The sequence below is a fragment of the Pholcus phalangioides genome, unplaced genomic scaffold (genome assembly GCF_987345545.1).
Source record: "Pholcus phalangioides strain wild (caught in Gottingen) unplaced genomic scaffold, Ppha-v1.0 ptg000012l_1, whole genome shotgun sequence".
NCBI classification, from domain to species: Eukaryota; Metazoa; Arthropoda; class Arachnida; order Araneae; family Pholcidae; genus Pholcus; species Pholcus phalangioides.
In genome coordinates this window covers 14,075,405-14,103,018 of record NW_028301605.1, presented here as the reverse complement: position 1 = coordinate 14,103,018, position 27,614 = coordinate 14,075,405, and the positions used below count along the sequence as shown (strand labels likewise).

Sequence of the window (27,614 nt, the reverse complement as noted above, 5' to 3'; positions counted from 1 at the left end):
TGTCCTGTACATACGAAACTTGAGCCCTTACGCAAGAGGGGGAAGGGGCATTATGAACCATTCTAATGTGGAAATGAAAAACCTATAGGGCGAACAAGAAATGAATAGCTATGCACAATTCTGGGGGGGGGGGGTGGTAATTGCTAGCATTATGCTCTGTGGGAAATGAAGGCTGTCCATGATCATCATAGAGGGGTGAAAAATAATTTGATTCAAATGCGGGGCGGGGCACATAGTTTGCAGATGATTTACGAATTATACTGCAGAAGTCTTTCAGCATCTAGAGCAGTGCCATCTTAAATTCAATCATAATTTGAATACCCTGCACAGGTGGCAAATCCATAAATCTTCCTTTGCCAGTATCACCACGATAGCGTGTTTCTCGAAATAGACAGAGAACATCACAGAAACGGGTCACAAGGTTTTATTCTTCAATTCTTATTATACAATTTTTTTTTCATTCCATAGCTATATGAAGTTACTGCAAGCACTCGCCGCTTTTTCGTAATAATTCAAGTTGGTAGATGCAATACATGCTACCCTATATACAAAAAAACTTGCCGTAAATAATACACGCTCCGGACTATTTCCGGTAATACCGATGAGAGATAAAGAATGTTTAATAGTCTTTTTTTTTCCACTATGGATATTTTTCGGGATGATTCAACCATTATAATTTGTCAAGAATAGAATTTAGTATAGTTTTTGCCAACTTTCGCTAGCATCTTTTTCTCTCGCTGATCAATTCAAAATTAAAAAAAGTTTTATTTTAAATATTTTTTAAATTTTAATTGTGCACCAGAAAAGTTAATGGAGAAGTTTTACGATAAAGTACCAACATCTGAATCGATCATAAACACCCATGATTCAGTTTTCATGGATATTTCGCAGAGAGAAAGAAAATGGTTCGTTTACACTCTTTTTTTCCTAGAGATGACCATTAAGATTTTCAATTGTGGTTAAGACTGTCAGGTTTGGGATCCTGAATTACTACTGCGGAGGCTTGTAGCCCTGCAAACACATGATATTAATAATGTAATAGACCGGTGGCTGCATGCCTGTTGCAGTTCTAGGAGCAGGATTTGCTTGTACAGTATTAATGTTGCCGCTTAGTAGTCCAGGATCACCATCTGAAAAAAAAACAATACGAAAATAAAGCATGTTTAGTCAAATTTTTTTAAGGAAATGTCACAAAATTAAAACTCGCACCATAAAATATATTAATATATATATATATTTTATTATATCAATTACTCATCACTCTCAATCTGAAAGTCTGTCCCGTTTATACAATCCTGTACTATACATGGGACCCACCTACTTGTTGAGGTACAGTATAATTCATGACATCAGTTGGGCACCAGTGAGTGAGTAAACAACAAAGTGATTGAGCACTTGAATTCAAAAATTGAGTGGATCAGTGAGTACATGAGCAAGAGAGAAAGTGAGTGTGACTGAGCAAGCAAGTGAGGCACAAGACAGTGCCTTGTTCGGCTCTATGTGGCACCACTGGGATTTGAAAATTTCACCCAAATATCTGGCCCATGGTACGTTTCACCTGCCCGATCGAGTGAGTGACCAAATGATTGGATGAATGACCATATAAGTGGGTGAGTGGCCATATGGGTGACCAAGTGAGTGTGTTATTGACTGTATGAGAGAGTGAGTGACTGTGTGCAGCTCCGCAACTAAATTGATTAGTTTAGTTACTCCGCTCTGCTTGATCACCCGGGGCAAGTGCGCATTTTGGTGCCCCCTTGTAATGTTGAAGGAGAGGTTTGAGAATAAAATTTACACTCCCTCTGGTCCAGCGCCCAGACCCGCCTGCCCCCCCCCCCCCCAGTTGTGGTCCTAACTGTGTGGTTGACTGAATAATCATATGGTTCATAGGTTATGTTGTAGGTGACCATTATAGGAAAGAAACTGTGTACCTATGCATGGCCTTAACATGGCCTGTGTTCCATATTTTAGAGTAAAGACATTAAATGCTTGAATTTTCATGTTATAAGTATCATGTTGCCTGCGGAGAGACTTTTTCAAATTGGAGACCGGATCGTATTTATTCTTAAAAATTGGAAAACTGCAGAAAACCAACTTCTGGGGGGGGGGGGGGGGGGGAGTTGAACCTGGATCCTCACGATGACAGCCCAGCATGATGCTCACTTGGCCCCACTCTTCGTAGACAGTAAAACCATTTCAGCCCAAGTGGTGCAGTTGTAAGATGCTCATCTTCCACCATGAAGGTTACCATCAAGATCCATGGGTTCGAATCTGAGGAAAGAATTATATTATTCTCTGTCAATTATATAAGTTGTTTACCTACCAAGACTGGGATAGCCACCGATAAATGGTGCCTTCCTCTCCAACCCAACTCCACTGGTTGGAAATTGTCGCATGACAGTATTACCCGAGTCTGTGTGCGGTAAAGTAGTGGAACCATTTAAACACATGTTAGGGTTTTTAGCACATTTTCTTTCTTCTCGCTTGCTCATATGCTCGTTCACTACGTCAGTAGTGTTTTTCAGTAGTGGCACTTGCTCACTCACTTACTGGACTGCTCACCTACTTGCTCATTCACTAGGTCAGTAGTATTTTTAAACCTGTGGATTCCTCGGGGTCCTTGAGTACTTTATATATGATTTCTTGATTTACAAATGATTGGACTTAAGAATGGAAAATTGGAAATTAGTCATAATTCTTGGTCATAAAGATATCAGAATCCATCACGCTGGCACAAAGAGACACATCTCCCACATTTTATTTGAAGGGCAACAAAAGCTCAATTATCATAGTGGCACCTCTGGCTTTGATAATTTTCTCATTTTATCAGCATCATCATGTGCGAGTGCTGCCATCTAACTTGCAAGTCAATTACTTGCCATGAAAAACATGTCACATTTCAAATTTTTGAAATTAATTATCAACATAGAAATTGATACTCAACAGAAAAGAATTATACCTGATTCGTGCAGTTGAGTGTCAGGTGCAAATGACTGATCACTCGCATGTTTCTGCTGAAAGAAAGAAGAATAATCTTATAATCAATTGCATTAACAACACATTTCAGTAGAAAAATCAAATTCCCATTAATAAAACCTAAATTTTAAATGGGAAAGAAATGAAGACATTTAAAAATCAAAACTGAATGTTCCGGAATTCTATGGGTGATTTAACTATTGCTATCAAACTTTGAAAAGTCAAGCTCTTCTGCTTCTGTTCATAACTAACAGCAAGGGTGCACAATCTCTGGCCCCATGGAACAAATGCAGCCTGCCAAGGAGTTTCATCTAGCCCACAAAAGGTGTTTGGTGAGAAAGAAAAAAGATATATCTGAAGTAAAAAAAATTACCATATTTCTCCTCCTTACAAAAATATGGGAAATCAGAATCCATTTGGATCATTGCCAATTATACCCTAAAAAAATTGTCAAAGGGAAGTAAAGTCGATAATTATAGCCGAAGAAGTTTTCAAAGGGAAAACTATTACCAATTATATCAGAGTAAGTTTTCAAAGGGAAAATTGTTGCCAATTACAGTGAAAAAAAAAAAATCACCAAAGTGGAAGTAAAGTTGCTAAAACCATTGCAAAAGAAATTCTAAGGGAAAATTAAGTCGCTAATTATAGCCAAATAAATTGTCAATGGCAAGTAAAATTTTGCTAAAACTATAGCCAAAAAAATTATCAAAGATGAGTAAAGTTACGAACTGTTACTGAAACTCACTTAAAATACAATTCACTAAAAAAACACGTTTAAAAAAATATCTTAAATGAATATATTTATCTAACTTCTTAATTATGATTATTGGAGCAACAATTATAATTTCAATCACTGATTTCAGTAAAAAATATAAATTGAAGTAAAATTCATCCAAAATCAGGAAAAATAGGACATTTTATAGAATAGTTTGGACATCACCAAAATTACAGAAATGTCCCGTAAAACAGGGTCATATGATCACTGTATATATTCTACTTGCTGGCCCACAGACTGAAAAGGTTGTGCATCCGAAACTAGATCAATGATGTTCTTAACCATTTGGGCTCTGAGTATCCTCCTAGAAATCTGTAAGAGGACACAAGCGTTGCACATGTACCTAAAATTACATAGAAGGTGTGTGTTTCTCTTGAAATACCTCGGAGTTTCGCTACTTAGGGAGATTGTTTATTTCTAGGCATGGATAAAGGCTAGGGCAGCCCTAGAAATGTGTAGATAGCATGTGTATCCTATTATCATTCTGATGGTGGCGGCATCAGATTTATGAAATCCAGATCTATCATATAATCAGAAATGGTGATAGACTACAAGGTGTATCAGTATAAAACTCCACCAACTATTAATATAAAACTGGTGGAGGCTCTGCCATCCCAAAACTTTGCAATGGTCATAAGAAAATTTGAGTGGATCTCTCACAGATCCAGTACCATCATCAGTGTGTTTAAGTAATATAAATTGGTTATTGTTGGGTATATATAAATATGTCCCTCTGATCAGTTATCAAACTCAAATTTACACGATGGTTCCAGCAAAAAACTATCTGAACACGATTCATTATCCTCCTTTTTCCGTTGAAGCTTACCTTATTTTCTTCATCTAAATGAAAATCGTCGAGATTGGATTGATTTTTGTCCAAGACACCATATAAGTCCATGAAGTCTTCCATGTCTAAATCACTGGTAGAAGCGAGATCGAAGCCCCATTCATTCTCTTTCGACTGAGCCGGAAAATCAGAAGAGCCTTCAACGTCCTGAAATAGAGTAGAAGTAAAATTCAATAAATATATATATATAGAATACACGTCAAATTTAACCAGATCGACATCACTGAAACTGTACAAGCAATACAAAACTGTTACCTTAATGATTCCCCCGAATGATAATACTCTTATGCAAATACAAGGCCACAACAGGCAAAATTCCCAACAAGGTATTTCTTTCAACTTCTGAAGCAAATGAAAACTATAATAAAGGCACAGAACCTTTAGTAAGTTTGCAAGTGCAACTTAGAAACAAAAAATGTTTTTAACTACATTCTCAGTTCTTTTTCAATGGACTAAGAATGGTTGCAGCAACAAGAACATAGCGACTCATTAGAACTAATGTCAACAAAAAACCTCACAATTAAAAATATATATTCCGGGGGGGGGGGGTGGTGGGGGGGGTCTTCAACGAATGACCGCCGTAATTAATGGGACCCTCAAATCTTTTTTACAGTGGCTACCACAACAAAAAATTTGACATAGTTATAAAATAGTCCCCCCAACAACGAGATGAGATTTAGCTAGGTCATGATACATCAAGCCGGACAATTTTATTTCATTTTTTTCGGTAAAACGATTGCGCATAGAGAATAGTTCATTAACGTTGGAGCTTTCATGATTAGGATTGTCCTCCTAACAAAGAATAGAATCGTTCGAAGCGACATCGCATGCCATAGCCAAGTCTCATCTCGTGGTTGGAGGACTATACAAAATTTATGAAAAAGGTGAAAAAAACCCTTGATGAAAAATTGTATTCAAGAATTGGTGAAGAAAGTAATTTCAAAATTACTAACGGATTATTAAGAATCATTTCAGAACTAATGAAAAAATAATTTTCAGAATAAATTAAAATTCATAATCAAATGAGGAAAATAATTTCTGAGCCAATTAAATGCATGATGGATCAGTGAAAAAATTATTTCTGAATTAACCAAAATTCATAATCAATAAAAAAAATTTAATTGAAGAAAGTTAAAAAATCAATTTAAAATAAAATTTATGAATTAAATTTATAATCGATGAAAAAAATAACATGAATTGAAATTCATGATGAATCAATGAAAAAAAAAAAATTTTTTAAATTCATAATAAATGGGGAAAAGAATTTATGAAGGAAAAATACTTTATGAAGTAATCAAAATTCATGATGAAATGAAAAATGAATTCAAAAATATATAATCAGTGGAAAAATATGTTATGAATTAATCAAAAAATTCACGATGAATGAAAAAAGAATTTTATAATTAATTGAAACAATCAATGAAAAAATAATTAATGGGAATTCATAATCAGTGACAAGACAACTTTGCAGACGACAGATGAATATGCAAAGCCTCTTTTTGACTAGCCTTTATGTAGTTGGCTTTGGTACACGTATTGTGAGATTTTTTTCTGGTATTAGGATATATCTGTCACCTTTTCCAAGAGCCACATGAGTAATGTCTCCCCAGAAAAGAAAAAAAAAGGGGGGTGAGCGGGCAGATTCAAGGGCTCCACACAAAAAATATAAAAAGTCAACATAATCATGGCATAATAAAAAAGAATCCTTTAAACAATGTTTTTCTTTCTAGATAATTTAAAAAAATAAAAAAAATTCATAGCACCTATTTCAGTATCCGATACGATTGAATCGAGTCAAAGCAAAATGAAATGGTATCAAAAGCAATTTTGGTCAAAAGAGTGTACTAGCAATCACAGATGATTATTTTCTGTCTCTCCTCACAATATCTAGTATTACATTGTTTTTTTGGAGTCTTCTACAGTCCATGTGACGTGTAAGTCCATGAAGACGTAAGTTTTTTAAGAATGACGTCAATTCGAGACAACTTTTGAAAACACAGTGCAAAATTTGTAAATCACAAGGTCCAATATAAATAAGTTAAGATGAACCAGATGATTTCACTGCATTGTTCATACGTTTTTTAAGGTTATTCGTTTAAATGTTACTGTTAATGCCAGTGTAATTGTTTTTGACAAATGAAGCACTTTCATTTTTAGCTGTTTGCTGAGCATTGTAAATATTGTTTATGCCTCTTCATGCCTTAAAAAATACAGGAGACAATTGAACAATATTGGGTAGCATCCGAATCATCAAAACTAGAATAGGCCTATGTACTTCAACTGCTTTGTTATGCAAACTGTTGTTTCACCTATACACAAAATGTGTACCATAATTTTGAATGTTACTGTCCATACCATGGCATAGTGAATAAAAAATTACTTTTTCCATCCAGGCAGAAGTTTTTAATGACTGCTGCTCTATTGTTGAACCGTCAAACTAAGAAAACGAAAAATTAATAAACAAAACAAAAAAAAGGTCGAAAACATACATTCCCCCAAATAACCTGGAAAACGATCATACTATTTCTGCTTTGGCAGAATCATTAATTGCACGCATGCACAATCTACTACATCATTTGGCAATATATCTATGATTCCCTTCTCAATTAAAATCAATTACACGAATTCTGTTGATAGGATTTTGTAAAAAAAGTAGGACAAAACCTAGAAAGTAGGACAAGTGTGGGTGCCCTGCAGATTGAAAAGGGAGGAGAAAATCTCTGAGTGGAGGCCAAGATCATGAGAGAGATGGTCCACAAACAAGAGGAGGGGTCTTCCCCCCCCCCCCTCGCTGGTGGTCTCTGGTGGCAGCAGTATGAATAATTAACACAAAGAACTATAATATACAGTAGCAATTGATGAATGCATTAATCTAAAAGCCAACGTTCAGCTCATCCTTATAACACTTCACAGCATATACCAATCCATTACAGAATTTTTCAGGGGAATGTCAATGACGCATGTGCTGTACTAGTAGTAGCTTCTGCAACTCATTCAGTTATAAGTTATCTGATTAATTCAGCGATTGTTGATGATGAACTTATCAAATGAAGTTTCAGCTTGTCATATACTGGCTTCCAAAATTATAGCAGCGATGGCTTATATAACATAACACCACTTTAATCCAGCCCCTCAGGATTGGAAGGTTAGTGGAACACAGCCTTCATTTGGAACCTTCAGCACACAGTACTGACAGTTATTGTCTTACCAAATGGAGCTGCAACCATGGATGTGAAAATTGGGAAGTCAATTCCGCTTGGATATTATAGCAATATATTAATTATGGAAATTCCAAACAAGTTATTAAACAGTTATCCAGAGACCTGTGCGTGGTCAACCAAAAAGTTACCGCTTCCTCTGATAATCGGTATGTTGTTGTAGTACACAAGTGAAATTGACGAGCGACCTCCACAACTGTTACATCCATGGTTATAGCATCACTTGGTAAGATAATATCTGCCAGTAGTATCTATCAAAGGCCCCACACAAAGGGACTGTACACAGGGCAGTCTTAAGAGCATCATGGGCCCCCCAGGCCAAGAGGGTTTTTTTTGAGGCCGTACCAGGTAAATTCTAGAAAATTGCAACCAAATCTTATTTTTATGAGGCCCCTCTTCTCTTGAGACCCCCGGGTGTGGCCCATGCATTAAGACGGCACTGACTGTATATCCGGATACCACAAGTTTGTGACCCACTACTCATTCAATCCCAAGAGGCAACATTAAAGTGGTGTCGTTATGTTGTATAAGTTATCACATGATTAACTTTTGGAAGCCATTATTAAAATGCAATTGATACTGACCTTCGGGAGATTTTCGCAGAGCTCGTAAAGTTTTTCTTCAGAAAACTCTTCCGAGATGTTACACGGAACCAACTGGTGACAATCAACACTTTCCGAATCTGGAAAAAAATTCACAATGTAAGGTTTAAATTTAAGAAATGTTAAACACAAACTGTGCATTGAAATCTGTTCAGAACCAATATCATCAGCAAGCATTTACAGATGGATAACAATTCATATCAAAAAAACTTTCAGAATTTATGTCTACAAACAAGGAAAAAGGTTGCTTGAAATAAATTTTCAACTTTGTGAGCTCCACAGACTATTTGTTGCTAATAACAAAGTCTGTGTGGACCCCTTTGTGTCAATTCAATGAAATGAAGGCTGCAGACATCTTTTACAAAATACAGTAAAACCTGCCTATAATGGTACCATAGCCAAGTAATAGTATAGGAACCTAGAAAAATATTGTTATAGGTCAGTTATCGTTGTACACAGTTTGAGCATTTGCGCTATTTCTGGTTAAATAGGAATTCTGCTGAGACCAAAAAAATATCATTATAGGTAGGTTTATCGCTGTAGACAGTATCATTAGACACAGATTTCACTAATATTCCTTATGCATCGCAATGTAAACAAACGATAAATTGTTTTCCCATCTAAGCTCACAGCTTCCTTACCCAAAAAAATTCTACGAGAACCCCTACATTTAAACAAAGACACTTCACTAAATAATATGGGAGGCTCCCCCTTCAAAAATGATCACAGAGCTGATTCTCACAAAAAATCTCATTTCTATTACCATTGGTGTGAGGTGCAACTCTTGTCGCACACCAATGTGGGGGAGGGGGAGAATAACCTCTTGCTTTTGGCAATGCATTCTATTATTAAACTTCAAATAATTATCCTTTTAGTAGGCTTGTCAGGAAGTTTTCTGACAGTAATAAAAGAAACATGTTATTAAAATCAGGGGCGTTAAAAGTCCAAAGGGGAACATGACTGTGAAACTTTCTGGTTTACAGGTATCACATTCAGTTTGATGTGTCTGGGGGGGGGGGGGGGGAGGAGGCAATGCCATCTTAACGCATGAGCCCACCCGGGCACCTCAGAAAAACGGGAAGTAGTTTAATTTTTCGAGAATTTTCCAGGTAGGGCCTCAGTAAAATCACTTGGCCAGAGGGCCCATGATGCACTTAAAGCTAAAACCCAGTAGGGGGTGGGAGCATAAACTTGGTGATATGTTACCATACATATTTTATGCAACAAAACTGTTATTTTCTGCTCCATGGCTAGAATCAATCTCCACCTCTCACCTTCTGGAGCTAGGTCTGCCAACACCAGAGCACTCCATTGTTTATGCATCAAACTTAATGTATTTGCTAACTAATTACAGCGTCCATCTTGAGATGGATCACAATCACTGACAATAAGTAGCAATTATAGGCCCCCCCCAAGCAAAGTGATTTTTCTGAGACACCCCCCCCCCCCATAACTGGCTGGAAATGCCTGCCTGTGAATTTCCATGCTCACTCTCAAAATTTTCAATCAAATTTCATTTTCACAAGCCACTTTTTGCAGTTGAGGGTACCCGGGCTATGCTTATGGATCAAAACTGCACTGATGGGGTGGAGGAGGGGGTCACAGGTCAGGACCATATAGTATACAGGGTGTTTTGTAAATGGACTGATGAACAATTGCAATGAAGCATGGTGTCTCAAACCACGTTGAGAGGGTGAAAATCGCAAAAAAAACACAAGCAGGTTTAGACATCACACTGAAACGACAAAAAGATTAATTTGATTAATTATTACAAGAGTTGTTGGAAGTGACAGCTGCTGACGTCATTGCACGGTCTATAACACTGTAAAAACCAATTGCTGCACGCGCTCAAAGATACTGGGTATGGTGTTGATGTCTGCTGCAGCAATGACAATCAGCACTATGGGATCCTTTGGCGTCCACACACACAGTGTACATTACGTCAGATATGGTGAGCAAACCCACGAACGCATTCAGCGATCAACTGACATCCACCTTTCATCTCCTCTGGACTCAGAGCCTGTGTGCGTTTTTTGCGATTTTCACCTTTTCAATGTTGTTTGCAACACCATGTTTCATTACAATTTTTGTTTCTCCTGATGTCTACTAACAACGCTCTGAATTTGTCGGTCCATTAACAGAACACACACCCTGTATGTATAATGCAAAAAATTTCGAAAAGTATAAGATGAATGAAGCCCTTTGACCCTACAGGTTCTATGCCTTGTTACCTTTTCCCTTGTGTAAGTCATGTGCAGGGGCATATCGGGGGGGGGGGGGGGGGGAAAGGAGAATTTCCAGAGCTTTCTCCCCTTGAAGAGCTGGAAAATCTGTGGGAAAAATTGGTCTGCCCTGTAAAATATGGGATGATTCTATGAACTTATACAATTTGTCACCCTGGATTCATGCTTGGTCATGAAGTCAGCAAGTTTTAACTGCACTTATAAAATCTGATAAGTAAATACAACTTACTGATAGTAGATGGCATCGGATGCTCAACTATTTTCTCAGGCGGACTTTCTGGAACAAAGCCGAAGTTGAAAAACGGTGAATCAGCACGTACAGGTGAAGAAACAGAAGATTCCGAAAGTTCTGAATCACTTGGAAACAATGGAGATGGTGAGCTTTCATGCAATGTAGTGTCATCAGAGTATTGACTTGCATTGGATGGTGAACTCATCATTGCATAGTCATGATCCAAATGATCATATGATTGGTCTGACTCTGATGTGAACTTCTCGACAGTCAATTGTGGATTGGAATGATGAAAAACCTTTTCATTATATTCTGAAAAAATAACAAAGACATAATTCTACCATATTGAATAAGTAGATATTTAGAAACTGTGCGTGTAAAACATAAAATGGCTTTGGTTTAAGAAAATATATATATTGCATTTCATGATTTTTGAAAAAATGAACACACCATCGGCACACAAAAAGTACCCAAACTGATGTTGTAAAAAAATACACACAGTCAAACTTGGTTCATGTGAGCAGTTAAAAAAAATTGGCACCACACACAAATTTAAAAATAAAATATATATGTAACTATGGAAGCCCGGTTTGCAAGAGGACTGGGATTTGACTCCCAATGCAGACGAGACCAGACGACTTTTCTTTCTGAGTTCACCTCAATATAATATCCATGAAAAAGTGTATTTCCTTCATGCATTGGGCTGAGATCTCAATAAATCCACCTCTGTCAGACAGCAAGGGACTAGGTTAGTCAGTGACAAAAAGAGTGGTTTAGAGCAGTGTTTTTGTCAACTGCTGGGCCGCAGCCGCCCTGACATAATTCATACCGGGGCGCGAGTGATTAGCCGTTTAATTTTTCCTCATCGATTTTTTGTGGGTCAAGTGCTTGACCGAGCCTTAGACTCACAAAAGTGAATTAAACCAGGCCGTGGGTTTGAAAAGGTTGAGAACTACTGGTCTAGAGCAGTGGATCTCAACCTTAGAATGCCTGTGGCCCGGTTGATTACTTTTTTTAGGAGTGGAAGGCCCGGTCATACACACAACTAATGGGAAATGAATGAGGGTAAATGAAACAGTGAATCACTCATGGCCCAGTACTGGGCAGTTGAGAAACACTCGTCTACATCATGCGCAAACGTGTAAATGATCAAAACAGTGAGCCTAAGTACAGCAAACATGTAAATGGTCAAAGGAATGACCTAGAGAAGTGATTCCCAACATGGGCAATGGAAATATTCCGGGGGGGGGGGGGGTGGTAGAAGCTAAGGGTATAACATAGGATCTTATGGGGTAGATTACATTGGGGGGCGATGGGAGAAAAAAAATTCTGAAGAAGGGGCGATGGGACAAAAAAAGGTTACGAAACTATGACCTAGAACATAGTCTCCCAAAATTTTTGTTCCATCTTCATCAGAAATTTTTTCTTCACATCGCCCCCCCCCCCAACTCAAGTAAACCCATAGGATCCTATGTTAAATCAGTAGGTTCTATCACCCCCTTGGACCATTCCATCGCCCACCAGGGAACGATATTGCCCACTCTGGGAAACACTGACCTAGAACATGAGTAAATGTATAAAAAAAGTGACCTATAAAGAAAGGAACCATGTCAGTGCGCAACCAAAAGAGTGATCTAGAGCATGGCAAGCATATGAGTGACCAAAACAGTGTGCAAGCATGTGAGTGACCAAAATGGTGTGCAAACATGTGAGTGACCAAAATGGTGTGCAAGAATGTGAGTGACCTAAATGCTATGCAAGCATGTGAATGACTCAAAGAATGTGTGAGCAAAACACAGTTCAATCATGTGAGAGACCAAAATGGTGTGAAAGCATGACTAATGTGAGTGGCTCAGAGAGTGTGTGTGAGCATGGGAGTGATGAAAACAGTGTGTAGGCATGGGAGTGATGAAAACAGTGTGTAGGCATGTGAGTGACCAAAACAGTGTGCAAGCATATTTCAATGACATAAACAGTGTGCAAGCATGTGAATGACTCAAAGAGTGAGCAAGCAATACAGCATGCAAGCATGTGAATGACTCAGAAAGTGAGTGAATGTGGGAGTGACCAAAAGAGTGACTTAGAGACACAGATGTGCTTGAAGGAGTGGGTGGGAGGCCAAGTGGGTCCATAGCACAGGGTGGCGAATTCGAGGAAAGATTAGTCAAGAAAATTAGAATAGAATGGGAGAAGGGCAGAGCTCACCCTGTATGAATAATTAATTGAAAATAATATATAACAGATCTTGTTTAAGCCATTGTCTGTGGGACCACACAATATAAGAGGGAAATACTTCTACATGGAAGAAGAAATTAGGATGCTGCAAATAAGATTTCTTAAATGGTATCAACTCAACTGTATTTGCAAAGGGACAAGGTCAACAAGATGTGGTGAGCAGAATATATACGAGTAGAACGATTCAGAAAGTCAGCTATTTACAGCTAATGTAAAATTAAATGTTCCATACCATTGAGAGACTTCTCTTCTATCTGGTAAAGCCTGTGGTTTCTCTGGAATTTCGCTGAGTCATAGATTCTACGCACATGTTTCGATTTGTCTAACGCAGAAAGAAACCTTTGACGGGGATTAGAGCGTTCAGATCTTTGTTTCAAACAAGATTGAGCATAGTCCTGTTATATATATATATATATATAAAAACAACAACAATTATAATTGTAGTATCAACAACAATAGTTACTGAGATGATTACTGAACACTCATAATCATAGACATTATGGCTTGACATTCGAAAAAAAATTTAACGCCAGCCAAATTTCTTCTAAGAAAAGAACAGTCCAAAATAATCTTTTAGGCTCAATCTTTTTTGACTCACAGAGCCCTTTTCAGTATATAATTTCTATGGCAGATACCTGTTTGACTAGAGGAGCCCTTTTTGTATATAATTTTTATGGTGGACCCCCTGCAGACCTTAATTCTGCAATAATTTCCACGAGCCGCCGCGGAGCCCCTCGGAAGTGCACATGGAGCACCGGTTGAAAACTGCTGTTTTAGGCCTTTGTCTGGACATAGTGATTCTTTTTCACATTGATAGACACATGAAAAGGTAGACTCATCACACACAAATAAGACTGACTAGGCTCTTCAGACATGTCGCTTTCACTGGACTGGTAGTCCTCTTCTGTTTTTTTTTTCCGGCATGCCGTGAAAATCGAGGGACACCAGCTTTTGAATGTTAGGGTCTGGTTTATTCCCGGCATGCCAGGAAAAGTGAGGTTTAATGAGGAACATAAAATGTATTTAGGAAATTCAATGGATTTTTAGAATTTTTAAGAATCTGGGATGAGAATTTCTCTGCATGCTGGTCTTCGAACTCAAACTGTACTCAGATAAAACTCTGACACAAGGAAACAATGAGAAAGGAGCCAAGGTCGCCAAACGTTCTGTTTCTACTTTATCCAAGGTATGTATATAGCATTATAGTACATTGTATAATCATAAATTATTGGGGGTATAAGCTTACTTCCGCTCCCTCCTTGAATTAATTGGTGGACATGGAGGGAGGGGTGGAGTGCTCAAGAGTCCTGAGTTCTATGGGCACGCTTCGGTGCCCGTTGTTGCGGTATAGATTTGAATAGAATTCCTACAGAAAAGTCCAATAGATGTGACACTCAGAAAAGTCACCAATGAAAAAGGCAAATACAAGGAAAATATGAAAACTCCTTACACATTTCGACAGGCTATGGGTGTCGTCTTCAGAGGATAAAAAATATCAAGCTGATCCCGCTTGGATTGATTACGAGATCTTGACTCTCAGTTTCTCAGCAAAAGAAAAAATATATGTCTGTCCAAGTCAAACGGTGTCACCAGAATGAAGCTAAGCACTTGTGTGTGAGTTTTCTATAATGTCCTGATTGACTACTTACAAAATAGAGCTATCTGATTAGTCTATTCGAATTTTTCCACAAAGTCCACAGATGATTTAGACTTCTACACAAAGGCACATATATTCAAGTCTTCAAAAATATATCAGTAAACGACAATAAATCAACACTACCGATCGCACTACCATGGCAATAAGTTCATTGTGACACACACAGAAACTAAGAAAATTTGAATAGACCAATCACATATCAATCATTTTGCAAGCAGCCAATCAGGACGTTATAGAAGACTTACATGCAGGTGCTCAGCTTTCATTCTGATCACAGTAGTGTTTTCTTCAAAGGTCTTCAACCTTTTTCTAGTCGTGAGCACTGCCTATACCCATCATCAAAAGAAGAGCACATATGGCAAGTTTGACATACCAATGCATGAAATGAGGATAATTTTAATACTTCAATACAATTTGTACAAGGTGTTTACTTGGGATGTTGACCAAGTGCTTGCAAGCATGAAATCTGACAGGAGCACTAAGCACTCCAGGTGCTTCAGAGAGCACCATGGTGCTCGCGAGCAATGGGTTACAGATGTCTGACTTAGACAGACATAACTTTTTTCTTTCTGCTGAGCAAACCGAGAGTTAAGATTTGGTAATCAATCCAGGTGGGATGGTCGGTCAGTGTGTATTCTCTGAAGATGACACCCATAGCTTGTTGAAATGCCTAAGGAGTTTTGATTTTTCCTTGTATTTGCCTTTTTTGATGGCAAGGGCGTAGCAGAAGAAGGGGGAACTTGGGGGGGGGGTCTGGTCCCCCTCCCCAAAATGTGAGAAAATGACCAATAAAGGGGAAAAAGGTGGCCAGATCTATTGTTCTATCACTTTAGTCCCCCCCCCCCAAACAAAATTTCTGGCTATGAGCCTGCACGTTGGTGATTTCTGAGTATTAGTAGGCAAAGTTTTTATCATTAGATGTGACCCTTGACTATGAAAGTGCCTAAATACTCAAGGCCCACATAAAATCGATCCTAGATGTGAGGAGCTTTCAGAAACGAGTTATTAAACTCGTAATTCAATACCACAAACATCAAGGAACAAATACTTGTAGCCCTCAATGCAGGGATTGACAAATCTCAGGCGCCAAGTCACTCCGGCAACTAGAAAATCTGTATTGGCCCCTAAAATTTTTCTGTCTCCTATTTGCTCAATTGGAGTGACTAAATATTGATGTCACAAAATTTTCTGATTTCATGATAATGTGTGAAGAGGGATATCAAGTCCCCCTGGAAAAGTAAACAGAAAATTATTTCACCCGTTTTTGAGAACCAAGTCAAGTTTGGCTTCTAAGAAATTTGGCTGACGACTAATTTTTCCCACGATTTGCCACGCTCTTGGTTTTGTGATGTTGTTTTATATCACAAACAAAATTTTATACGCATCAATATGTTATATGTTCTCTTAAACTTGAGTTACTCTCTGAAAACTTTAACTTGCACAATCACAGCACCAATATATTATATCATGTTAGTTCCCAAAGAGACACAATTTCACCAAAACAATATTATTTATGAGAACTATGACCATTTTGCTCCTTATATGAGCATCTTTCAACACCTAGGCCAGTGATTCGAATAGAGCATACAGAGCATGGTTACCTTGACCACAAAATAACCCTTATCTACGGGGAGTGCAAAAGTTCCATCTTAATTAACATTTACCACATGAAAAACAAGTAAAAAGAGCCAAACTAATACACGTCACACCTACACATTTATAATAGTTAATATAATTAAATTTTAATTACTTTTCTTACAATAGATATTTTAACAATACAGCAGCATCATTTAAAATACTTCAAAACTGACATTGAGCAAATTCAAAACAGTCTCTCCGTGCAAAAAAAAAAAATGCTTTTCCAACATCAACATTTAACAAACCTTTACTTTAAACAGCGAAACAAACATATCAAAATCAACCCGAAATTGTGCAATTGTCATAGAGATCATTAGAATTAAGACACCTTAAAGAACTTTTATACTTAACCGAAAATTTCAACGGGAGGGGGGGGGGGGAGTTTGATCTAAGCTTAAAGAATCATGATAGTCACAAAGAAATTACAAATTTCCAGATCACCGCCACAAAAAAAAAGAAATGGTGAATGAGAGAGAAAACCAAGAAATAACCACATACTTACAAATTCCGAGAGACTCAACGTTCTGCCACCCAGGGGTCAGTGTTCTGCATCCTCAAAAAGGTAACTGCCACAGTTCTTGGATCTCGAGTCAAGTTCGAGGGACATGGGGAAACAGGCGACCTATCCAAGATAGGACAAAACTCTCCAGATCCTTCTCAGCTGGCATAGAACGCTCTCAGGCTCTGCTCTGGACATCGTGACAGGCTTCAGGATCCCCTCGGCAACAAAATACAAATACCAAGCCACAACAGGCAAATTGCCCAACGAGGTGGCTGACTTAAGAACATCATGGATCCCGAGCCATTTTTTGGACCCCCCCCCAACGAATCGGTACATGCGGGAATGTGCGTGTACGTGTAGTGAAACCTGACGAAGTTTTTTGTTTCTCTGTAATGCTTGTTATGTGTAGTGCTGCCATCTGCCACCAGTTTTTCTAACTATGAGTGAAGTGTTATGATTGAATGATTTATCGTTGTAGGACTGTTGCTCTCTGTGGCGAGACTTTTTAACGGGCAGATCGGCTCGCATTTGCGCCTTGAAGTTGGGAACCACAGAAAACCAACTTCAGCCGAATGGGAGAACTACAGCGGTAGCGAACAGCAACATCTCGCGAGAACGATTTCACATTACTATCATCGAAGGGACCGCGTTTTTTCGACGAGTGGAAACGGAAGACTGAACCTACCCAACGACGTTTCGAGGGTATAAGTAAATTGAAAAGTGGGCGTGGCTTCGAAATGCGCACACTTTGATTCGTGGCGTAAATTTTTACGACATCACCTTTGACCAATTAAGGTGAAAGGGCAAGTCTAAATTCTGGACAAAAATAACGCCCTGAACGAAACTCTCTTCCTACGGGGAGACTCTTCTGATCCCAAGGACAATGCACTAAATGTTATACAAAAAGGAAAGCGCTTAATTACGCACACACATCATTAAAAAAATACAAATCAAATTTTACCATTAGATGGGAAATTAATTCCGCTTTCCAATGATAGGTCACATGACATACTTCGACGCATAATTAATGATACAGGAAGAATTTCGTCATATGACAAAGAAAATTAAAAAAATTAAGTAACACACGATTTTAAATTCAAGATGACACACAGAATACACTTTCTTGAATTATCTAAATATTTTCCAATCAGAATTATTATCCAAATTCAACGTTAACAAATATCAACGGCAGGCACGTGTGTAAGTTTCCTTTAAAAAAAAATGAAATTATTAATGAATTACTTAATTAATGACTCCACAAAATAGTTCAGCATGTATGTCTCATCCTCCGGAAAAATTCTGATGACATGGCAAAAAGTTTCAAACACGAAAAGCGGTAATTTTGTGTGTTTCCATCGGCAAAAATAAACAACAAAAAAATTCCTCTCCACGTCACCTTCGAGATCGGAAACGAAAGTTCGAAAAATGGCCATCTCCTGCCTTACTATCCTGGAACAAATTTGAATTTTTACAAACTCTTAATTTCTCCAACGAAGATGCCTCAAAATCGGCTCACACTTGACACCGAGGAGCAAAAATTCCAAAGGATTAATTTAGAATAATCGGTCAAAGTCTACGATATCAGGATCGTATCGAAAATCAAAAAATTTTGAAAACACATACTGTGTGTACTAAAAAAATAGGTGTGTAACCTACTCGTTTTCCCAACTGAACAAGGACAAACTAATTTTCTTACAACACAAAACACATGACACATATCTACTATTTGACACAAAAATATCACATAAATATGATATGAATAACTCTCGATTACAAAAACTCTATGTCATATGTCAAAAGAAGGGGAAAAGTGTGCTATGACTTTTCCACCTTGAAAGTTTAATTTATGATAATTAATATATAAATTAATAATTTAATCTATAATATGTGTATTCACCTGGAAAACCTTCAGGTAATCCGGACTCCAATCTTTGTTTCTACGATTCCAACAAATCAGCACGAAGATTCCAGCTTTTTTGTCTATCCAATAGAAATTTTCATAATTTCTACACAATGCCTTTAGAATAAACACAAGCAGGTTTGAACCTTTAACTGGCATTTCTGTTATCTGTGGAAGGAAAAAAAATTGATTTTTCATCAATTTCTACATTTCCAAACCTGCACATGCAACAAGTCGATATATGTATTTAGTATTTCACCAATATATTCAAATAAATGCATTTCATATGGACAATGTACTTCCATATATTGAACAGGTAAAGTCCCTCGGTATGATCCAGGTTCTCTATGTGTAACAAGATCTGGTACTGTCATTTTCAATGGAGAAAGTATGTAAATATGTAGTTTGTTGCTTCCAGCTTATTGGGGGGGGGGGGGGCTAAAAGTTACTTCAACATCAACATCACTTTGAGTATTAGGCATAGGCGGAGATAGACATGAAAGGCTTTTTTTTTCAAACCTAGAACAACTAAGGTCTATCGCCATGGGCAATTTTTATAACCACCCACGGGGGTCACGATAATGAAAGCATGGGGCATGACGTTGATGCCAAATCGTATATTCAGTCGAATCCCATTTTAACAAATACCGTTATAGGGAAAAAAAATCTCGTTTTAACGAACAATTTTCTAATCCCTAAATAAGTTTAGGGGCCGTTCAAGTATTACATAAGCAAATTTTTACTCCCCTTTTTAACCCCTCCCCCTTGTCAGCAAAATTTCATCATCAGCTCTGCCCCTCTGAATCCTAACGCATATTGGTGGGATCAGAGACGTAACGAAGGAGGGGGCATAGGGGGGCTCATGCCCCCTCCCACGATCAAAACTTTATTTTTTTAATGCAAAAAAAAATTTTTTAATTGAAATTTCGGAAGAAAATACCTTTAAATTGTATTATAATCAATTTCTGTTAATTTCAATGCTATTTGAAGGCTATGAACTCAAAATTTATCTTTAATAAATTCATTGCGACCCACCCTCTAAGCCATACAATGATAAATCGCATAAAGGCCCTTGGCCCGCGGACCAAATATGGCCCCGGGGGGTTATCTGATGCGGCCTGCCCTCCTCAAGCCTAATTTTGTAAAAAAAATGAACTAAGCGGCACATCTACAGATCGCTTAAGTGTCCCGTGGTACAATTCCAGAACATTTAAGCGGCCCGTGGCACATTTTCAGATGTGAACAATGATCACATCGACACTTAAATAACCCGGGACACAGTTCCAGAACACTTAAGCGATCCGTGACACATTTCCAGATCGCTTGGATCCGCGAAATATTCAGAGATCACTAAAGTGGCTGTGTAGGGCACTTATCAATGGGGGGGGGGGATGTTACTTCAAGTGCCCACAAACTATCGAAAGGTTTTCCTCGTTATTGGGGCACCAAATAAGATGCCATTAAGAATATTCCATATCCTCATAAAGGGTGGTTGATGACGTAAGCATTATCCAAACCCCCTCCTCCCGTTGTCTTCAAAAGTCAGCAAATCGGAAACCCCCTTTCCCCCCCCCATCGATTATGTAATACTTGAACGGCCCCTTAGGGGTCGAATTTTGAGAAACCCCTTCTCGGTGTGTTTTTATGCCATGAAATAAAACTACTGATCAAGTTTCATAACTACACCTTCAGTGGTTTCGCCTCGGCGTGATTTCTCTGTGTAACATTTGAACTCTCTTATGACCCCCTTAGGGGTCGAATTTTTGAAAACCCCTTCTCGGTGAGTTTTTTTGTCATGAAATAAAACCACCGACCAAATTTCATGAGTATAGCTTCGTCTGAGCGATGATGAATTCGTGAATCAAATACAAATACAAATACAAATACAACGCCACAACAGGCAAAATGCCCAACGAGGTGGCTGATAAAAAGATGCCCATAAAAATATGGTTGTCATATGTTTCAAAAATACAGCAACCCAATTAAAAATGCAATTAACACAAATTACAAACAATATATACACATGATAAAATATTATACAATGCCCATAAAGAATACTTATGGTTGTCTTATTCTAAGAATGGATAGCTTCTCGATTTACCCCAACATGTTTATCGTATTTCTTTTTAAACGTGTCAATTGTGTTACAATTTACTACCTCCGGGGGTAAGCTATTCCATTTATTAACAACCCTATTGGAGAAAAATTCCCTGCGACACCATAACCTTGCATTGTCCCTCACCAATCGATACTGGTGTCCCCTTGTAAAAGCAGTCGATTGGCAGTGTACTAAAAGTTCATGGTCCATCCTATCCATCCCATTGAAAATTTTGAACACTTCGATCATATCTCCTCGACACCTGCGTTCATCCAATGTAAACATATTCAAAAAATGAAGTCTTTCTTCATAACTCAAGCCCTGTGTGCCAATAAGGACACGCGTAGCTCTTCTCTGCACCCCTTCAACCAAGTCTATGTCCCTCTGTAGGTATGGTCTCCAAAACCTTACAGCATACTCCAGTCCAGGACGAACTAAGCCTCGAAAAAGCGGAAGAATGACTTTAGGAGAACGCGAAGAGACCTTTTTGAAAATGAGACCAAGCATTCTATTCGATTTTTTGACAACCGCTGAACAATGTTCAGAAAACTTAAGTCGCTCGTCAATGAGAATTCCCAAATCGGTGACTCTAGTTGCATCCGGGATAGTGGCACCATTCAACTCGTAAGAGAACCGTGGGTTGTTCGAACCAAAATGAGCGACCATGCACTTATCTACGCTAAACGTCATGCTCCATTCATTTGCCCATGCTGCAATCTTGTTTAAGTTGGTCTGGAGCAACTCCCTATCGCTTTCATTCCCGATTACCCCCATTAGCTTCACATCATCTGCGAATTTGCTAGTAATTCCATCGATACCCTGATCGAGTTTATCGATAAAAAGTGAAAAAAGTATGGGGCCAAGGACACTTCCCTGAGGAACTCCACTTGTGACGTCAGTCCAACCAGAGAATTCCCCGTTCACCATAACTCGTTGCGACCTATCTCTTAACCACGATTCTATCCAATTCAGCAAGTTGCCCCCTATTCCAATCTCGTGTAAACGCTTCAAGAGTTTGCCATGTTGGACCCGATCGAATGCCTTCTCGAAATCAAGGTAAACAACGCCGACATTTTTGCTCTTACCCAAAGCCTTAGTCACGTAATCATAGAAGCAAAGGAGGTTAGTTACACATGACTTCCCCTTCCTGAACCCATGCTGATTATCCGACAATACATTATTCTCGTCTATCCACTTCACAAACTGCCTTTTGATGATAATTTCCAAAATTTTCGAGAGGGAGCTCGTCAAACTCACTGGACGATAATTAGACACCACTTCTCTACTACCCTTCTTAAATATCGGAACAACGTTAGCCAGTTTCCAATCTCTCGGGACGATACCCTCAGCAACACTACTCCTGTATATCTGTGCGACTGGCCCCAACAATTCATTAGCACCTTCCCTGAGAACCCTGGGATAGATATCATCTGGTCCTGGTGCTTTGCTTGCACATACATTTCTTAGAAGATTTAGGACCTCCACGTCTTCCACTTGAATATCGTTGAGCGTTTTATTACCCCATGCAACACCCGTATATCGAATATCATTATCTCCATTAAAAACCGACGCGAAAAAGTCATTGAAAGCACTACACATGCCTACATTGCTCTCTACTTTTGAGCCTCCTATCGAGAGGGGGCCAACTGTCCCCTTACATCCATTATTGACGTATCGAAAAAATGATTTTGGGTCAGAGCCAATGTTATCTGCCAACCTAGATTCAACTTGATTTTTACTATCCCTTATCGCTTTCTTCAACAGTCTTCTTTTATCAGTAAACAATGATAGGTCACCTCGTCCACTTTTATACTCTCTGAATGCTCTTTTCTTTTCAAGATAAAGGTTCCGCACGCTATCCGTGAACCATAGAGGGTGTGATGTACAAACACGCTTTTTTCGAACAAAGGGTATGACGTCGTGCAAAACAGAGGACAGCTTCGTACTAAATTCTTCCCATTGACTTACCACCCCTACTGATTCCAACCGGTCTTTGAAAACTTCCGCTAACCTTCTTCGCAAAACATCAAAGTTAGTTCTCCGAAAACAAGGAACCAGTCTTTTGTTATCAACCTTACCAGAGGAAAAGTTACAGAGAAATCTGACGATACGATGATCACTGGAAGAAAACTCTTCCCCCACCGAAACATGTTCTTCAAGATCCTCAGAACTAGTAAGAACTAAATCCAAAATAGCAGTACCCCTAGTGGCTTCTGATACATGCTGATACAAAAAATTTTCGAGCACCAACTTAAGAAAGTCTCTTTCATACTGATTTCCAGATGAAAGGTTCTCCCAATCAATACCCGGGTAATTGAAATCCCCTAGTATGAGAACCCTCTTTCGCTTACACATGTAGGAAATTTCATCATGCATTTTGGCGATATAGTTTTGATCCCTATTCGGTGGATTGTAACAAACCCCAACAATAAGCTTATGACGTCTTTTGTTCTCAAGTTCAACCCATATGGTTTCAATATCACTTCTCTGCACGTTACACTCTCTAGCCTTCAAACATGATTTCACGTATATCAACACTCCACCCCCTTTCCTATCAGATCTATTTCTCAAAAAAGTATCGTATCCGGAGATGTGTAAGAAAGATTCATCCCCATCGCTTGCCCAAGATTCTGTAATGGCTATAAGATCCAAGTCCTCCACAACTATCATAGTTTCTAAAAAATCTTTCTTGTTACCCAAGCTCCTGGCATTTATTAACACACATTTTAATTTGCCCGGTGGTTTGTTGTCAATCGAGAAGCCATCCAAGTCAGAGGTGGGTAATTCCCCGTCAGTACTGTTGTGATTATCATTAACTAACCCGCATTCCCGACTACGTGGTCTGGGAGTAAAAAACCTGACCTAAGACTATCGTAAACCTCCCAGACCCCTCTCTTATTTAGATGGATCCCATCCGAACGAAGCCACCTATCGGTAAATGCGGGAAGCTCCAAGAACGTGACCCCAAGTGAGGAGCAAATGTCCTTCAGGCCTATATTGAATTGGTGGATCCTACTCCTATATCCCCTACTACCCCTTGGCAGCACTGGAATCACTGCCACATCTGAGCCCCCCTCCCTAGCGGATAATAGTAAATCCCGGTATTCTGACAGAGACTCACTAATATTCGCTCCTACCTGATTTTTTCCCACCCACAGAATCACCCGCAAGGGCAACTTTCGGCGATGAAAAACGTCTCGAACGTTGCCAATCTTCCCCCCAGGAAGACAACAGCGCTCGAAACCCCGAAAATCCCTACACACTCGGTTCCCAAGTTCCCTAACCATAGAATCGCCGATGATTAAACCCCTATCACTATCCCCCTCTACCTCATCCACGACCACCCATTCGCCCTCTAAAATGTCGTTGTTCGTGGAGATTGCTTCTTCATCAACAGGTGGCTCGACGACCAGAGGGTCCGTTATAACCGGACCCTCTAGCACCCTAACTTTTTCCCGTAAAGCTTCGACCTCGTGTTCCAGCCTTTTTCTATCCAAGCACCCTTTACAATTGAAACTATCAGCTACTATACCCCTAGACCAGGGAAACCTCCCGTCGCAAGCTCTACACAACACTAGTCGAGGTCGAGGCATACTAACACTATTGCTAAAGCTAGATAATAATAATAATACTTAACAATACGAAAATGAGAAACGTTAACTGGAAATTAAAATAATGTAAAATACATTACTATGCAAAATATACGTAAGAGATTATACGAAAAAATTACGTAAAGTAGAATGCTCAGCACTAAATCACGAAGAATAAAATAAATATGTATATAAAGAATACAACACCCTCTAAAAAAAGTATTAAGCTACGAAGTACAATTTATACTTATTAGAATTAGCTAACTATCTCAAAACACTAACACTACAACAATAGGCCCAAATGGAAGGAAAACAACGTTATTGAGAGTACCCGGGAAAAAGTATACACTGTTTGCTAACACTAACGTCCAAAACCTACGAACTTATATCAAAGAAGCGAGCGAACCTGGCGAAAAAACAACGAAAATGAAATGCGAACGAGAAAAATAAATATAAGTCGATCGAAAATACACAACGAAAATTTAAAAAAAAATGAGAGCAATATAAAAAAAAAAAAAAAAACCACTTATCTCACAATCCAACGTGCGCTAAAAAAAAAGAAAATCACCGCAGAATATGACCCAACAATAAACAACACGCTAAGTAAAACTCACGAGAACGAAGTCAGATCAGTCAGATGTTATTTCATATGTAGGCCTATAGATTTCAATATCTCGAAAGGAAAAAAAAAACCAGATTTTCAGGTGAATCATTATTTTTATTTTAATATCTAAGATGCTTAGGCAGGAAAATTTCAAAATTTCTAAAAGCATTGCACAACATGAGATATCAATTTTGGCATGAAATTAGTCTAGATTATTTCAACATGAACTAACACAAATAATTTCAAAACGAATGTTAAAATTCGTAGTGCAAAAAAAAAATAAAAAAAGGGAGAAAAATCAACAAAATTTCTAAAACAATACAGTTCTAAAAAATTTAATAATAAATGAGAGAGAGAGAGAGAGAAAATAAAATTTTATGACTATAATTTCCTCCGAAAGCATCGAAGCTACCTAAGATGAACTGTCTATTCACGACGGTGGTCAAAAAGCCCCGCCGATAAGCATCCTCGACAAATATCTGAGGAGTTGAAATTCGTAATGACGTGCACCTCATGCTACAGATCAATGATCCAGGCTGGAATCAGGTTCCAGGACACGCTCCAGAAAACCATGAACCTCGTGACAGAAGAGCAATCGGCCAAGGATTTCAAAAAGGTGGTTGAATGTTTATCATTTTCGATGTTTCGGGAATTGTGCAACTCAATACGGCAGTTCAAGGAAGTGGTCAATCGTTCCTAATGCGACATCACTTACAGCCAAGGATTGAATTGAAGTTTCTACTTCACAGAGAAATGGAAGAATATGTCTACGAATTCTCTCTCGATATGATGTATCAGTGTGCCGGATAATTATTGGTTCCCACACGGGTAAAAGGTACGACCCAGGTAAAAAATTACCTGGGTCGTGTCTGGTCTGATGGATAATTATTGTTGTAACTTGAAAAACTTTGCCTGAGATGTGTGTATCAACATCTCCGTGTTGTTCAATGTCTGACAAACACCACTAAGTTGGTTGTAATTTTGGTACTAATTGTTACAAATAAACATTATTTTATTTTGTTTTTTCGTGTTTCACTTCTTTTTTTTACTTTCACTGTTCACCCCCGGGTCCCTTCCACCTGCTCCCTGGGTGCAGTATTACACAATTTGGGACAGCTGACTGAAGATCTTCAACCCCAAAGCGTGGCTGGTGCACTCAACGTAAGTATTTCGGGGGTTGACCCCCTTCTCCCCTTTATGAGGTTATAATGATCATTTTTGCTTGTATACCATGTGTAGAAAACAAAATAACACTCCCCTTTCCCGAGAAAACTCTGTGTATGCTTATGCAGTGTCCCGTTTTGCGGGAAAGACAAAACCACCGATGAAAGAGGGTGAATGTACACCAGCAACAGGGCCCCTAGGCTGCTGATTTGTTCACGTTTTCAAGGTCCCCCCCCTTTTTTTTTAGACGATACAGGTTCCCCGACCGGGCGGTAATCATCAAGGATGCATATATAGTGAACGAAGAGGCTAAATGCACACCTGCAGCCCTTAGGCCGACATGTTGGACTTGGTCCATGCCAGAATTATTGCAGCCCCCCCCCCCTTATAAACAGGAGTTGGAGGTTTTTGTTTCTTTAATGAAAGGGGGTGAATTTACACCTACAGCCGGGCCGTAGACTGATATGTTTGACAGCCCTCCACCCATACGGACTACAGTCAAATCCAAGGGCGTAGCGAGGGGATGGGACCCAAATCCTTAAGTCCCCCCCCCCCCCGAAATGTGAAAAAATGACCGGAAAAAGATGGCCAAATCTATTGTTCTATCACTTTAGTTTCCCACCTCCCAAACGAAATTTCTGGCTACGCCCCGGTCAAATCCCGTTTCAATGAATACTGTTATAGCAAAAATCTAGTTATCTAGTTTTAACTAACAATTTTCTAATTCCCTACATAAGTTTACATAGGAACCCAGGAGCCAAGTCGCCATAGTGACAAAAAAAAAATTGATATATGAGAGCCTAAAATTTCCCATATGTGATTACCAGATTGGGGGGGGGAGGGGGTGGGAAAGAAATACGCCTGGCTCCTAAAACATTCCTCTATTTGTCACGCCTGGTATAGATAATGGAGTATATAGAGATGATAAGGCTTACCTGAATTAAAACGAATATCCACAATATGCTCGTATCCAAAACACTGCACAATTTGATTCAATCACGATGTCGTAAACACGCAATGCCACGTAATTACTGCATTTCACTTTTATCACGAACTTTCACGCATAGGTCTTTTATTCAAACTTAGGCCATCCATGGACATGATGATAATCCTATGGCGAAATTTAAATCTATTACTCGTTGTGAAATTAATGTGCCATAAGATGAAAATGGAATTTGCCGTAACGCTGGATACACAGGAGTTGGGCTGCTTTACTTCCTACCAGCTTTTGTACAGGACCAAAGCCATATTAATACGTAGTAAATTAGTGAATGCCCCTTAAATACAGCTGTGCACAGGAACCCTTTCGATCAAAGCGGGTAGAAGAATAACT

General features: G+C 38.8%; 1 protein-coding gene across 2 annotated transcripts; it reads right to left on the bottom strand.

Moving 5' to 3' along the window:
* Positions 1 to 970: 970 nt before the first annotated feature.
* Positions 971 to 27,614, bottom strand: LOC149079626 (uncharacterized). 2 transcript variants are annotated; one of them, XM_089240225.1, is made up of 8 exons: positions 27,217 to 27,614; positions 18,823 to 18,993; positions 13,361 to 13,523; positions 10,891 to 11,205; positions 8,401 to 8,498; positions 4,578 to 4,745; positions 2,960 to 3,014; positions 971 to 1,130 (listed from the first exon to the last, which is right to left on the bottom strand). In XM_089240225.1, the coding sequence occupies exons 2-8, from the start codon at positions 18,982 to 18,984 to the stop codon at positions 991 to 993; spliced, it is 1,101 nt and encodes a 366-aa protein (XP_089096351.1). In that variant the 5' UTR covers positions 18,985 to 18,993; positions 27,217 to 27,614; the 3' UTR covers positions 971 to 990. The 2 variants fall into 2 exon arrangements, with proteins under 2 accessions (XP_089096351.1, XP_089096352.1); XM_089240226.1 differs by having other exon boundaries at positions 2,960 to 3,011; positions 27,217 to 27,344.

What these genes read in the sequence shown, in the direction of transcription:
- LOC149079626 (XM_089240225.1), bottom strand. Translation starts at nt 18,984, where the DNA reads ATGCCAGTTAAAGGTTCAAACCTGCTTGTGTTTATTCTAAAGGCATTG. An exon ending in TCTGCGAAAATCTCCCGAAG is followed by an intron (nt 4,746 to 8,400) that starts GTCAGTATCAAT and finishes ACTCTATTTCAG; the next exon opens with GACGTTGAAGGCTCTTCTGA. An exon ending in ATTTAGATGAAGAAAATAAG is followed by an intron (nt 3,015 to 4,577) that starts GTAAGCTTCAAC and finishes TCTTTCTTTCAG; the next exon opens with CAGAAACATGCGAGTGATCA.